Below are 16,069 nucleotides of genomic sequence, written 5' to 3' on the forward strand. Positions count from 1 at the left end.
CACCGCACAGAAACTGCAAAATCCATTTAGTAACCCATGTTGTTTGAATCTTTGCCCTAAAATGTTGAATGTTATCTCATAAAAAAATGCAAGCAAAATGTAAAATAAATATATTTAGTATACAGTAACTATGAAACTTCATGTAACCTTTTTTTGCTATAATATATCAAAAAATTACAATACTGTACTGTACAGCACAAAGAATCATGAAGACTTAATTGATAACAGAAAGAAGAGGCTCTTCTCAATTTAATTGAATAAGGCTGTCTGTTCTATTTGAATAAGACTGTCTACTCTATCTTCATTAGGACACTTGGTCTGTCTGTACCTGACTGGACATTAAACAAAGTACATACTGTACAGTATACCGTATATTTCTCGTTATAAGACAACCTTTAAATCCTAAAATCCCCCTCTGAAAATTATAAATTTTATAAATTTTATAAATTTAACCCTCAATTCAAAGTGGTTTTTATCGGTAGGCTAGCATTGGTCTCAAGATGATAACCATTCTCATACATTAAAAGATTCACAATATGAAATAAAATAGAAATAATAAATAAATTTTTACCTTACATACTATTAGCATATCTTCATGATAAATAGTCTATTTGAGGAATAATTCTGTATCGATAAAAATGTAAACATCATCAGCTGATTTAATTTAACGCAATTAAGGGTTGACTTACATAAGAAAAACAAAAAGTATTTTTAATATAATTTCCAAAACATCTTATAACTAGAGGGGCATTCAGTAGAGCGCAGGCCTCTGCCTTGGCAGCTTATTTCTTGACCTTGACCTTTGACCTTAGCATGTATTAATTGGTATGGATTGTCATACACTCAATTATAAACCAAGTTTGAAATCTATGTGACAGCGATGTCCAAACTTATGGCTGATTACGTGAATTGGACATTTTGCTTGACCATTAAGGGTTGACTTACATAAGAAAAACAAAAAGTATTTTTAATATAATTTCCAAAACATCTTATAACTAGAGGGGCATTCAGTAGAGCGCAGGCCTCTGCCTTGGCAGCTTATTTCTTGACCTTGACCTTTGACCTTAGCATGTATTAATTGGTATGGATTGTCATACACTCAATTATGAACCAAGTTTGAAATCTATGTGACAGCGATGTCCAAACTTATGGCTGATTACGTGAATTGGACATTTTGCTTGACCATGACCTTGACCTTCCAAAATTTAACAATTTCTAGTTAATCCCTAAAGGTTTCATTACGCTATGATTAAAATTGTGTTCAGGAAGCTGTTCACAAATAAACACGCACACAAACAGGGGCGAAAACAAGACCTCCTCCCAACTTCGTTGGCGGAGGTAATAAATAACAGTTTTCATAAAGTTTACCAAGAGCTTTTGTATCATTAATTATCACATTCGTTTATTCATTCTTCCGATATAATTGGTGATAAAATGCATACAAAACAGTGGTTTCCCTTTTAATTTATTTTGAATTTCTAAGGAAACAACATCAGTAATAACATAAACATTAAATTACCATTATTTGATGGGGTATCTGATGCTGCAAAAGCTAGCATTTAAGCAGTCATTTTATACTACAGATATGAGATAAATGAATCAAAATCTACCATAATTTTCAGTCATCTTATCTAAAGGTTGTCTTATAAGCGTAAATATACGGTACATACCATGAAGTTTACAATTCACACCTAAATAAATTTTTTCAGTACAAACGTAACAGAATAACTAACTAATTTTTTGTGAGAATTTAATTTTAAAATTATGAAAGCTGACCTCAGAAATATAGTTATATGTATAATAACTAAAGTTTGAAATGTGTGACTGTTTGGAATATTTTAGCCCTTGAATTCAAGTAGATTCACTAAATGCAATCCCTGGTAGTTCCGAGGCTTGTTTTTGGCAACAGACACTGCTATGCAGATAAGCTAGAGGGTGCAAAGGCTGTTCTAATATATCTTTTGTCATTCAAGACCAGTTTTGTGTCATTCATGAGGTGGCAGAAAGTACAGTAAAGGTTTTCTAGACTTCTACTCCAAAAGGTGCTTCAGGAAGCAAATACAAGAAAACTAAATCTTTTACTGACCCAGACAAATTATCCCCCACTCACTAGTTTTTCTCAAAGGGGTTGGGAGACAAATTTAAGGTTAGATGCATTTTCAAGGAGGCCAGTTGTAGCAATAACTATATAGTGTGCTTCAAATAAAGAAAAAAATTATTTATCACAGTTCAAATTCTTTTCTCAGCATCTCCAGAGAAATGTACTTCTGGGGTAATGCTTAATATTTCCTTACTTATAAGGAGGATCCACTAAATGATCCAGGCTTACGACTTCCTATCACAGCCTTGGATTCATTGATAATCCCCTACCTTGGGAGATTTCTTGGGATCTTACTGGTAACATATCAGTCAATTACACCTCTGAGTATACATTAAACACTAAACCCTTCTCAGAGCTAACCATCTAGATCAAACAAAAAGGGAGACAGTTGGCTAAAGTGGACTTGTGAATCAGAGAAATGAATATGCAAGACTGCTGCTGCTCTTCAAACACAATAAATATGGGATATACTGTATATAAGTATTGGGTTCACACAAGAAATATATGTATCTTCACTCATTCTAAATAGAAAGCAGAAAATACAGATTAGTCTGCCAATATATAAATTACATGAGCATGATGTATTAGTTACTGAAGACAAATTATTCAAGACAATACACACTGTTAATCACAAACAACTGCCATCAAAATATCTCAAAATGTAATAACATGACAGTAAGCTCAGAAATACACATCTGCTGATAGTAACCAGCTTTTTTCAAACCTTTAGAAAACAAAAGGACTACAGTATACAGACTGCATAAAAGACACAGTTAAGGGAAATGTCAAAGTATAACATAGTTAATATAAATATTTGAAAGTAAAAAGTAAAGTAAGTAGCATTAGTACGCACGATAATTAAGAAACTCTTAAACCAAGATAAGTACAGTAATTACGGTTTCTTACGATATGGAGTTTTAAAAAAAAATAATAAGATAGTAATCTACAGAAGAGGAAGCTACAGCAAGCAAGCAAACATTGCAGAACTGGAAAATATAACCCAATTGTGTGAAAGAGCAAAGACCAACATCAACAATATTACTTTACCTTCATCAAAAGCTGTGTCTTAGCTGCTTCAATCTGCTCTTTGCTCCCCTTAAGAATAATTCTCTTCATATCATCTGCATACCATCCATACAAAAACAATAAAGATATAAAACATGCGAAAGATGTACAAAACTACGACAATGTTCTCAATTTGTGTATCATATGTGCAGGCTGCATGCTTAATAAAATAGAACAAAAAGTACTAATGTATGAAACATTGAGCAAACAAAATCAAAGTTATCTATACTAAATTTAAATAAGAAATAACTGCAGATGTACCATTGTTAAGTATAAGATTAAAAAACAATGTGTGGCTATGACTTTAAGATTAGACTCTCTGTATTACAGTATGTTGTTTTGAATGAAAACTAACTTAGCAATGTTAAGAAACACTTGAAAAATGTCTTAAGCCTACAGTAAGGCAAGTTGTGAAGACTTTAGTAACAAAAATAAAACATCTACAATACTGGTTCAAAAGGAAACTATTTTTTGTTGATAAATTAATTAAAATATTAAGTGCTATACATATATAAATTTTATAGAACACTAATGCCACCAAGTGTTACTTTACAAAGACATACTTTATTTGCCAACAAAAATCCTAAACTTCAGATTAAACATATCTACAAATAGATAATGTTGGGATTCCAACTTTAAGTTGTTCCTACCATAACAATAATAAAACTAATTTTCTTGTTTTATACATCCCCCACTCACTAGTTGACAATTTCAAGTAACCACACAATGTGCAGACATCAAGTCTATACTTTAAATTGGTCTGACACTTAGATGCATAACTCATACTGGTAAATCCCTGGATTCTTGTTTTATTGTAGAGTTTAATGAGACCTTTTGAGACAAAGATTTATACTTTAAAAGGGCTGTCTGCACGATTTATTATCATATGAAATAATGTAGTTACCAAAGTAAAGAAACAAAGGAGAATACATAAAATTAGGGGAACTGTAAGAGCAAACTTACAGTTAAGTTTTAAGTCAAGGAAAAATTAAAAACTGCATTCTATAGTTATTCTGATAGCCCAAACCCCATTAAAAATATAACAAGACTTCCTCATGAGGAAATAAACAGAAAAACTAATGCATATAAAACTAGTGTTAGCTCTCCAATTTCGATTTAAGACAACTGATTCATTTAACATAATGATACCAATAGCAGAGCTAGTCAATGGACGAGGTAATAATAATAAAATTAAGCTATTGCAAGAGTAATGATTACTACAACTAATTTCCTTTTTTTCTTAAAAGAAAAAAATCACTTTGGCATATCTTTAATGGACATTAAACTAATTTTCACGATTTAATTAGTGTCCTCACGATAAAGGTAATAATAATATATAAAAAATTAGTGTCAAAAAAAGGAATAGTGTACATGCAAATTATACAAAAAAGTTATGTGTACACTTGAAAGTTGCCGGTAAAGAGTTTGCCTTTATTCCAAGAAATGGCACGATCACTACTGAAGCTGTGTTTATAATGGTTTTAAATAGATGGTTCAAGCTCTTTAGATGTGCGAATCTTAAACTGTTGGGTGGTCTGTCATGCAGCAAGGGGGTCATAGTCTGTGATTGGTCTGTTGCCAGTTTCTAATTATCATAATTGATATAATTGGTTTAATTATCATACAAAAAGTAGTATGTATTTGGAATAACTATTTTCATAATTCTTATCATTATTATAATCATACCTTAAAATATTTCTAATTATTTATAAAGAATTAATATTATCAGGATCTTTACCATTATTATAATAATTACTTTTAGGTTGTACTGACAATAGAAACCTTTACTTGATATAAATGTGTCTGCCACTGATTTACCAATGAGCTCTCTATCTGATGATAATATAATAACTGAAACACTGAAATATATGGTGCAAAATAAGAGTATGGTGTAATTTTTTTTATAGATATGTAAATTTAGTTTTTATTATTATTACTTGCTAGGCTACAACCCTAGTTGGAAAAGCAGAATGCTATAAGCCCAGGGGCTCCAACAGGGAAAATAGCCCAGTGAGGAAAGGAAACAAGGGAAAATAAAATCTTACGAACAGTAACAACATTGAAATAACCATTTCTTAAATAAACTATAAAAACTTTAACAAAAAAGGAGAAAGAGAAGTTAGACAGAATAGTGTGCCCGAGTATACCCTCAAGCAAGAGAACTCTAACCCAAGACAGTGGAAGACCATGGTACAGAGGCTATGGACTACCCAAGATTAGAGAACAATGGTTTGATTTTGGAGTGTCCTTCTCCTAGAAGAACTGCTGACCGTAGCTAAAGTCTCTCTTCTACCCTACCAAGGGAAAGTAGCCACTGAACAATTACAATGCAGTAGTTAACCCCTTGGGCGAAGAAGAATTGTTTGATAATCACAGTGTTGTCAGGTGTATGAGGACAGAGGAGAATCTGTAAAGAATAGGCCAGACTATTCGGTGTCAGCGTAGGCAAAGGGAAAGAATCGTAACCAGATGCAAGGATCCAATGTAGTACTGTCTGGCCAGTCAAAGGATCCCATAACTCTCTAGCGGTAGTATCTCAACGGGTGGCTGGTTGTCATAAAATAAAAGTTTTAAGGGAAAACATTCAGATTCTTATCAGCTACACATGGCAATACATTAATGCTGTCCTTAGCTGAGATAGTGATGTTGCTCTCATCTTAATTTGCTGTCTTAGACAAACCCCAATCTTGTACTCAGATATCGCCTTCCTGATTTGGTAAGTAAAATTGTCATTCTACCATCTTTTTTCATGATAGAATTATCTTACCCATTTCTACAAGAAATCTTATTTAAATAATAAAGCTTGGGTTTTTTGGATGGGTAAAAGTTTTATAGCTCCTCAATATCCCATCCAAAAAAGACTATAATTTGCCACGCAGCTGCTATTTACCCGACTTGGCTAGTGAGACGGCACTTTTACTACAGTGTTATCCAGGATTTTCTGCTATGTATCAAGAGGACATTAGCTGTATATATGCTGAGGTTCACACAATTTTTAATCCACTTTCATTTTTCCTAACCATACAGACCTGAGACCATTAATATAAGTATAAGTATAACTTCAGCTCTAAAGGTCAAAGGTTTGTACGTGTAGGAAAAATGCTCCTATGTTAGGAGTGGGATTACTATAGTTATTATCAATTTTGACAATATTGTTGCTTACATCACCCTTCTCCAGCATAGCTAAAATGTAAGACAAAAAGAGTGCTGCAATAAATCTTTTATATTGTTTACAGCGTGTGGTATAAATCAATCTGAAAGTGATACATTTCAACAGAATATTCCAATTTGAAGGAGACAAGTAAATAGAATTTCCATGCTTGAGAGGAAGGAAAATAACAGCAGCCAAAAAATAATATAGTTATTACCAAAGAAATACAAATTTCCCCAAGAGAGTGGGAATTGATCCCTTGAAGGTGTTCTAAAGCCTGAGAGAATAAGCTCCTTCCTTTGAGCTAAACAAAACATGGACTGATATAGTTGCAATAAAAATGTTGATCATTACTATAGAGTAATTCAACAGAACCACCAAGCTAATTTTATAACTCTCTCACACTTAGCCCTGAGGATCTTTTCATTAAAGTAAAAAACAGAATCCTAATAATAAAATTTCTTATTTCTATGAACCTCCCCAGATGTTCAAATTACTTCTTTTCCAGAAGCTCGGTTTAATTGACCTTCACTCATAAAAGCTTAAAAATGCTTAATGTTCCCATTTTCTTTCTCTACAATAAGCAAATGCCCTTAATAAAGGAACATTCTACCAGTAGGTGGTAACCGACGCGCCAGTCTCTCTCTTCAGTTTCTCAGTTGTGTCAGTACTTATCAGACCTTCTCCATATTGTTTGCTTGCTACTGTGCATTAAGATGACTTCCCCTGGTTTTCTTAGCAACTGCTGTGTGAAGTGTGATTGGGAATTCTTTCTGAAAGTTCATTATTCACATTCCCTTGGTGTATTGTGCTGGGCAATACAGTACTGTAATTTGAATAACTTGTGAAAAGCGAGTTTCCCTCATGGTACCTCTTGATAGCTAAGCATGTTTCAATGGCTGCCGATCAGGATAGCAGTACAAGCATTAAAGGAAACTTACTATTAGTTCAGGGGAAAAGCCAGAGTAGTTGATTTTAGCGGGGATGACGATGATGACACGCCTCCACCTTTAGACAATTCACATAATAAACCAACTTTTGATAGTGATGACCTTCCTAAGCCCTTGACATTGCTAGCTGCCTTTGTTAAAAGTTCAGAAGTCTATTGAATCAGCAATCAAAATTGTAAAACTGGTCCTACACGGCCTTTGTTAGGTACAGTAGTAGGTTGGCCAGGGGCACCAGCCAGCTGTTGAGATACTACCACTGGAGAGTTGCAGATTCCTTTGACTGGCCAGGCAGTAATACATTGGATCCTTTTCTCTGGTTATGGTTCATTTTCCCCTTACCTACTCATACACACAGAATAGTCTGGCCTATTCTTTATATATTCTCCTCTGTCCTCTAACACCCGGCAACACTGAGATTACCAAATATTTCTTCTTGACCCAAGTGGTTACAGCACTGTAATTGTTCAGTGGCCACTTTCCTCTTGGTTAGGGTAGAAGGGACTCTAGCTATGGTAAGCAGCTCTTCTAGGAGAAGGACACTCCAAAGTCAAACCATTGTTCTCCAGTCTTGGGTAGTGCCATAGCCTCTGTATCATGGTCTTCCACTGTCTTGGATTAGAGTTCTCATGCTTGAGGGTACACTCGGGCACTCTTGTTCTATTTTGTTTCTCTTCCTCTTGTTTTGTTAAAGTTTTTATAGTTTATATAGGAGTGCCATTGCCTCTGTACTATAGTCTTCCACTGTCTTGGATTAGAGTTCTCTTGCTTGAGGGTACACACGGGCACTCTTATTCTATTTTGTTTCTCTTCCTCTTGTTTTGTTAAAGTTTTTATAGTTTATATAGGAGATATTTATTTTAATGTTACTGTTCTTAAAATATGTTATTGTTCCTAGTTTCCTTTCCTTACTGGGCTATTTTCCCTGTTGGAGCCCCTGGGCTTATAGCATTCTGCTTTTCCAACTAGGGTTGTAGCTTAGCAATTAATAATAATAATAATAATATTGACAACCAAACCTATCTCCTAAAGTCGATTCTAGTGTTACTGTTAATAGTGTTTTCTCTTTACAAGGTAAGGATACGTTACCTTTGGATAAAAGGCAAATTGCATGAAAAATGGGAAGCTTTAATAAAATAGGCTATACTAAAATTATTAAAGCATATTGATTGCTATTTCCTAATGCAATGTATTTACTATAACACGAAAAAGCAATTTACATAATCTATACATTATCATATTCCCTATAGCATTTTCTTTAAAAAATATGGAGCAATGATTCTCAAATTATTATTATCATTATTACTAGTTAAGCAGCAACCCTCGTAGGAAAAGCAGGATGCTATAAGCCCAAGGGCTCCAATGGGGAAAATAGCCCAGTGAAGAAATAAAAATACAAGAGAAGTAATGAACACTTATGAAATATTTCAAGAACAGTAACAACATTAAAAAAGATCTTTCATATATAAACTATAAAAAGAGACATATGTCAGCCTGTTCAGCATAAAAACATTCACTGCAACTTTGAACTTTTCAAGTTCCACAAATTCAACTGTCTGATTGCAAAGATTATTCCCCAATTTGGTCATGGCTGGAATAAAACTTCTAGAATACTGTGTAGTATAAAGCCTTAGGATGGAGAATGCATGACTATTAGAATTAACTGCATACCTAGTATTACGAGCACAATGGTACTGTGAGGGAAGATATGAATTCAAAGGATGGTCAGAATTATGAAAAATCTTGAGCAACATTCATTTAAGAACTAACTGAATGATGGTATCAGAGATTAATATCTAGATCAGGAATAAGATATTTAATAGACCATAAGTTCTTCTCCAACAAATTAAGATGAGATTCAGCAGCTGAAGACCAGACAGGACTAGCTTACTAGAATCAATGAAATTAAATTAAAAGAATCAAAACACTTCAGAAAAGATTGATTACCAAAAATCTTATAACTCAAAAAGCCAAGTTTTGGTGCAATTTAAGAGATCGATTGACTGTGTTTCTCACATATAAATTTGGTATCAAGAATCACACCTAAAATTTTGAAGTCATGTGAATTAAAGAAACATTATCAACCTATATAAATCATACTTTTGAGTTTTGTTAAGGTTCAACTTCATGTTCCATAATTTGCACCATTCACTAATTTTAGGTAGATCTCTATTAAAGGATTCTGCAGCCTTAGCTCTACATTCAGGAGATGGAATAGAGGCGAAGAAAGTAGCACCATCTGCATATGCAATGAATTTAGCATGGAAAGTAATGGGTCAATAACACTACCCTGAGGAACACCAGAGATCACAATCATAAACTCACTATGGTGTCCATCAACAACTCTAGTGATCATTTCTTCATGATATTTCAAAGAATGATATTCTCATTTATATAGAAATTTAATTATTCTATGTAAAAAATTCATAATTATAGTATTATTTTGTTTGTGATTTAAAACTTGAATACAATACCAAACTTTGTTAGTTGTTGAAACTTTTCAGTGATTAAACTCTAAAGCAATTTATATTCGTATAATTTTAAGGCCAAAGCAAAGATTTAAAGACTCACTCTGGTGAACATCAATACACCTGTCAACAGTACAAAGCACAGACCTTGGAACTGGTAGATAGTCCTACTACTGACAAAAATCAAGGTATTTTATGGAATGCTAATGTATGGATATCTGGATATTTGCATCTCTCAGGTCTACAGAAACTGTAGAGGTATACTATTTAGGAAAAGCCAACATAAAATGTGGTTCTTACATTCTGATTTGAGTCTTGAAAATACTCATTTCCAGCAGATATTTCAGTCATCCTCACTATGAAGAAGACCTGTAAAACCTAAAGAGCAGTCATCTGGAACTTCCACTACATTCTTTCCAGTATGCCCTTACTTTACCTCAGAGAGGCAAAAATAAGTGTGTCACAGAGAGTAGGCTGGGAATAAGATTGCATTTTAAGGTGGGGGAACAGGGTGGCAATCTTTCAATGGCTGAATCTGTCTTCCAAGACAGATTACCCAAGGCTAGACTCCTTGTTGATACTAAAGTGCCCATATGTATGGGAGGAATCCACAATTTGCAGCAACATACAAGGAGGACTGTCTACTTCTGCATACAAATTAATATATACATGTGTGTATGTATGTATGTGTGTATATATACTGTATATATATATATATATATATATATATATATATATATATATATATACATATATATATATACATATATATATATATATACATATATATATATATATATATATATATATACATATATATATATATATATATATATATATATATATATATATACATATATATATATATATATATATATATACATATATATATATATATATATATATATATATATACATATATATATATATATATATATATATATATATATATATATATATATGTATATATATATATATATATATATGTATATATATATATATATATGTATATATATATATATATATATATATATATATATATATATATATATATACATATATATATATATGATTATTTTTTATTAAGCTAATTATTTTTCTTCCTTTTAACAAAGTCCTGGGAGAGAGCTTGTGAAGCAGGCTTGAAATGCAAGGATTCCCAGGTCTTTCCGAAGAAAGAAGGTTTAACTCTTTAACTGAGATAAAGCTTAAGTGTAAGATAACCCCAACCCTGTCTCTAAAAATTGTCTATCCAATTAATGCAGTTGTGGGGCTGAAAGGACATGACCCTCAGGTGCAGCAATGTCTGCAACATACAGAAATCTCTACTGAAGCAACCGGATGCAGCAAGTTAAGACTGACTAGGTGATTGTTCAGAAGATCTTGTGTTTTCATGTCCCAAGCATGAAAGCACAGATCACCAGAAAGTCTAGGCATCATTATTTGCATTGTATTTCCTCCCAGGATGATCTTCAAGATATGATTGGAGGTTAAGAAATTCTCTGACTCTGAGATCACAGCATTAACCAACTCCTGCACTCCCTAAACAAGCAGGGATATGGGCAGATAATATCAAACACTAAGGAACTGCCTGAGAAAGTCTTCAGAGACCACTACATTCATAAAAATACTCTATTTCAGTGCTCAAAACTACCTATCAAACTATGTCTGCTGCAGTTTTGGAGGTATAGGACCCTTTGAATTTCATAAAGTGCAAAAGTCAAACTGATCACATGGTTGCTTTGTACAAAGTATGGCCCCTTGCCTGTAGCCTGAAAGGAAATGCAACGAACCACAGTCTGAATATGTAAATGTTTACCAGGAACAATTAAACACCAATGTACTCTTGCTTAAGTCCAACAGTAGAACCACACTTGCAAAAACTAGTGATGAGCCTACTACAGACACGTGCACTACTACAACAATGTCCAATGGTAGAGAACAGAGCGAGCACCATTTTTGGTCAGTAAACAGTCTAGGAGCCTGTATCAAACAGGTGAAAGTCATGTGCCTGCCTATGGCTGTTCTAAATTGAGTTTTGATAATCCACAATGATCAAAAAATGGGGATATTAATTTCCTTCCCAACTGTAACATAAGAAGTAAAGGGAAAATGAGAAGTCTAGATTGGACATCTCTTAAGGAGTCCAGGAACATGGCGAGTCAAAAGCAGATTAAAGTACCTGGTCATTAGCCGTAGTGAGAAACCCTTTAGACCATCCTGCACCTCCTACAGTCTGAAGCCCTGAGGAAGTTGAAAAAGTGGGTGAAGAGGTCAAGAAGAAACAGATAGAACTCAAGGATAAAAAAGGATGGAAAAGTATACTTGTATTTCTTGCCCTTGCTTTTACTACAAATATTTTTTTTCTTTATATGCACTTTCCAAGTGTTAGAAATGTCAAATTTGAGGCAAGGTGCTAAGATAAACTTTCACAACTGATAGTGCAGAAGTAACAGCAGCTGGAGGGACAAATCTATGAGCTGGAACTCTGGCAGCAGATGTAACAGCAGGAGCAGCAACTTTGGTAAAAATAAAATGCTCCACAACAAATGCTTAGATTTCAATAGGGACCTTGAGATCTAGACTGACATTGCAGAGGGTGTGACAGGTAAATGTGACAGGGAGCCTGTGCATAGGAGGTGACCACTGCCTGTCAATCTAGCTATCAAAAAGTGAGAGAGGAAAGCAGTTATCTAATGTCCTCAACAAGCTTTCCCTGACATAAGAGCAATAGGAGAATAACGAGAGACAGTTCCAACCGAAATTGAAGTCCTTGCAGAAAAAATTCCAACAAGTAATACTGAGGAATGGAAATTTATTATTCAATGACGAGACTAACGGTATTCTTGACCCACTTTCAGATACAAACCTCAGCCTTTGGGAAGGAGACTACTTAAAATCTTTGCCAAGAAAATTCCTGGTTGAATTCTGACCCATACAAACAGCAGGTATGATCTACATCAACGCTTTGAACGTAATTCACATTCACTATTCCTATCAGTGGCACATGACTTCATTTGCATCCAGTAATTACTAGTATTCTTCTATTTTTTCCACTATTTATGTCAAGGAAATTTGTACAAAACAATGTAACATTATATATCAATGGAAAGTTTTTCACTGGTAAAATGCTAGTTAAGCTTTAGTCTCCTTTTATTGTAATAGTTTCAGAAATGTATGTTGTTTGAGTTAAAGAATTAAAGAGTCAATTAAGGATGTAACCCTTAAACAAATCAGCCTCAATATCTTAGTGAGCAAACATATTGTTTAATGTGCATGAAATGTTAACAGTTAACATACAATGTTATATAATGTTTTATCCAAATCAGTTACAACCAAAACCCTGTCAAAGCATACAATTCAATGCTAAAATAATTCTTTCATGCACAGAATATATAAGAGTACCAAATGCATTTTAACATGCACCATTTTTTTCTTAAATACAGTACGCCAATCCTATTCAACAAAGTTTTATCCCCTTGTGCACAAATAAAGAACCATGCACATAAATATATATAAAAAGTGGTCATAAAAAACTGTCCCCTAAAAATCTGTAAAATAAAACCTATAAATATACAAGTCATACAGAATAACATTGGGAAATTTTAAAGTGGCATTACGTAAATTACAGTCTATTTTCCGGATGGTATGGTTAATATTGATAACGCTAAAGGTGATCTATGTTTAAACGGTTAGAGTTGAACATATAACAACTGACCTGGGCAAGAAGACTGCAGTTGGTCGTCTTCCCTTTCCACTGTCACTTTGGCACCACTCGCACGTGTCACAGCCTTGATGCTTTCGCCATTCCTTCCTATGATACGTCCAACTGATGCCTGCCAGATAGAGCTCAAGGATGAGTTTGTTGTAAATAAGAAAAATAATAAGATGAAAGTTACATTAAAACCGATTATGTTCTAAATACATTGCTGTACTGGAATAGTAATTTTTTAACTTTTTTTTTTTTAACCTACCAATGATCTGTATAAAATAAGAGTATTATTGGAACCAAAATCTTCTTGAATATAATTCATAATTTAGAGTACCAAGTTTCTAGCAAGCTTAATCCATGTCTATAAGTTAGCACATCAATAAAATTTCAATATATGTATACTTAGCTGTAAATAAGAGCTAATAAAGGAATGGAATTCTCAAGATGAGTACATAGGTATACATAGTAAATTGCTAAATGGACATCAATGAATTAGAAAGTTTAATAACAAACAATGTCAACATCAGAAATCTTTAAAGTAATTTGTATTTCTACTAACTACACAAACCTGAGACCTTTAGAGTATGACATTAGGCTGGAGGAACGTAGAGAGTAGAGGTCCCCTTTTTTGTTTTTGTTTCATTTGTTGATGTCGGATACCCCCCAAAATTGGGGGAAGTGCCTTGGTATATGTATGTATGTATGTATGACATTGGCAAAGCTGAAACAGATACTTGGACTTTTTAAAAGGAAAACCACAATTGGTTGCTGGGTGGCATGTAAGCCCAGCCCACCTGACAGGTAGAGCAACCTTCACTTTGACCTTTGCCATAGGTGTTTATGGGGTGGTTGTGTAACTTGAAGGTTTCAGGTTTGTGTAGTTAGGAAAAATATAAATTACTTTTAAAAATCTTATTTGTTCCTACAGTACACATAATATAAGCCATAAACCTTTAATATGAAACCTATGCTTAGGAGGGAGGAATTCCCTATATCCAACTTCATGGTTAACTAATTCAGGAAATATCAATGAACTTTGGTCCTAGAGAGAGGCAAAAGTCATGACTCCTGTTGATCCCATAACATTCTGTGCATAGGATGCAAATGGAGTTGGGGTTGGCCATTTCCAAAATTGGTAAGCCAGTGAAGAATAGATATCCATAGTATATGTTTTCCAGTGCACAGGCATTAGATGATTTATGAGTGTGTATACAAGTTAACTTACGTGGAGCATGGGGGGAAATATTTTGAATACCAAATTAAGATAAGTTGCATAGCTTTCTTGCATTTAGCATCCAGATCAGCAAAAAAATGGTATGACTGCTGCACCCCGAGATGAGAATTAGAAAGGATAAATTACCAGTCATTCTTACTTTTCACTCTATAGTTATGTAGCAACCGTGATCTACATGCGATGCTACTTGTCCTGTGAGGGAGCTTGACTGACTACCCCACAAGCTAGGTGGGTACCACTGGTCCAAAGGACCTGTGGGTATATTCCCGAAGGTAAGGTAATGGGGAGTGAAGGTCGTCTACCATCCCCAGACTCTGGTCATCATGATCTGCGCCATGGACAGACTCTTCTAGAAGGCTAAGGTAGAGCTGATACTCCTCAATGGTCCGCCTCTGTGCTCCTCATCCGGAGTGTTTGATGGTAAACAATAGCCAGAAGAAAATAGTACTCTAGGAGATTGGTCTCTTAACATTCCCGAAGCTTATGAAAAGTCTGTGATGCTCAGGTCTGAAGAGCCGAGTTCTTTTGAGGTGGTGTTGCAACGTCCTCACAGGATAAAGCACCATTGTGATGATCACTATTTACCTCCTTAAGGGAGGAGATCGAGAAGGTCTCGAACCTAGAATCAAGAATCTCTTGATTCTGTGTTTTCACCACTAACTGTGGGACAAATGAAAAAGAGACCTACTTCCAACCTTCAGCATGACCTAAGGCATATGAGATGCCATGTAACTTACTGACTTCTTTGCTGAGGCTAGGGAAAGCAGGAACTCGATCGTCAGTGCCAGAACTCAATCTTATGACTCCTTCAGAGGTTTGTATGGGGCTCTTTTGAAAGATCTAAGGACCTTTGTGATGTCTCATTCAGGAGGTCAAAGTTTCTTTGAAGGGAAAGACTGTTCAAAGATCCTCCTGAGCATGGACAGTTCCCATGAGGTGTAAATGTCCAAGTAATTCAGTCTGAGAAACTGCCTCATGCCTGAGCAATAGCTCTTTACTGCGCTGACTGAGAGGTGCTTCTCCCAGAAAGTCTGCAATTACGACAGAAATGCTTTGACCGGAGTGATATCCTGTTTACAATACCAATCGCACAAGATCGCCCACATCCCCTGGCAGACTGCTGCAGAGGATCTGTGTAAATACATATCTAGGCATCTCCATTGCACTACCTTGCAAAAAGACTATCACTCAGAGATGCTGGATAACTACCACGCACGAATCACAAGGATACCACAAAGTTGTGGAATCTCTGCATGTAGGGCCGACAGAGGAGGTTGGGCCAACAGAGTAGTTCTCACAGTACCTTGACAAGGAGCATCAACAGATCTATGAACCATTCGGCTTGTGACCACTTGGGAGCCACTGGAATCATCCTGATATTCGTGGTCTCC

The 16,069-nt window shown here is 34.7% G+C and overlaps 2 protein-coding genes across 2 annotated transcripts in view; both read right to left on the bottom strand.

Annotated features, from left to right (window-relative positions):
* The window catches only part of LOC137624778 (serine/threonine-protein phosphatase 2B catalytic subunit 3-like), a 568,901-nt gene that overhangs the window by 257,730 nt on the left and 295,102 nt on the right, over nt 1-16,069 (bottom strand). The window lies entirely within an intron of this gene.
* Nucleotides 1-16,069, bottom strand: part of LOC137625068 (tudor and KH domain-containing protein homolog) — an 81,109-nt gene that overhangs the window by 36,722 nt on the left and 28,318 nt on the right. The window contains exons 4-5 of the mRNA XM_068355997.1: nt 13,451-13,568; nt 3,149-3,222 (exon numbers count right to left, since the gene is read on the bottom strand). Of these exons, the coding sequence (XP_068212098.1) occupies nt 3,149-3,222; nt 13,451-13,568 (192 nt within the window). The remainder of the gene's footprint in view (nt 1-3,148; nt 3,223-13,450; nt 13,569-16,069) is intronic.

Source organism: Palaemon carinicauda, chromosome 31, assembly GCF_036898095.1.
Source record: "Palaemon carinicauda isolate YSFRI2023 chromosome 31, ASM3689809v2, whole genome shotgun sequence".
In the NCBI taxonomy this organism is placed as follows: Eukaryota; Metazoa; Arthropoda; class Malacostraca; order Decapoda; family Palaemonidae; genus Palaemon; species Palaemon carinicauda.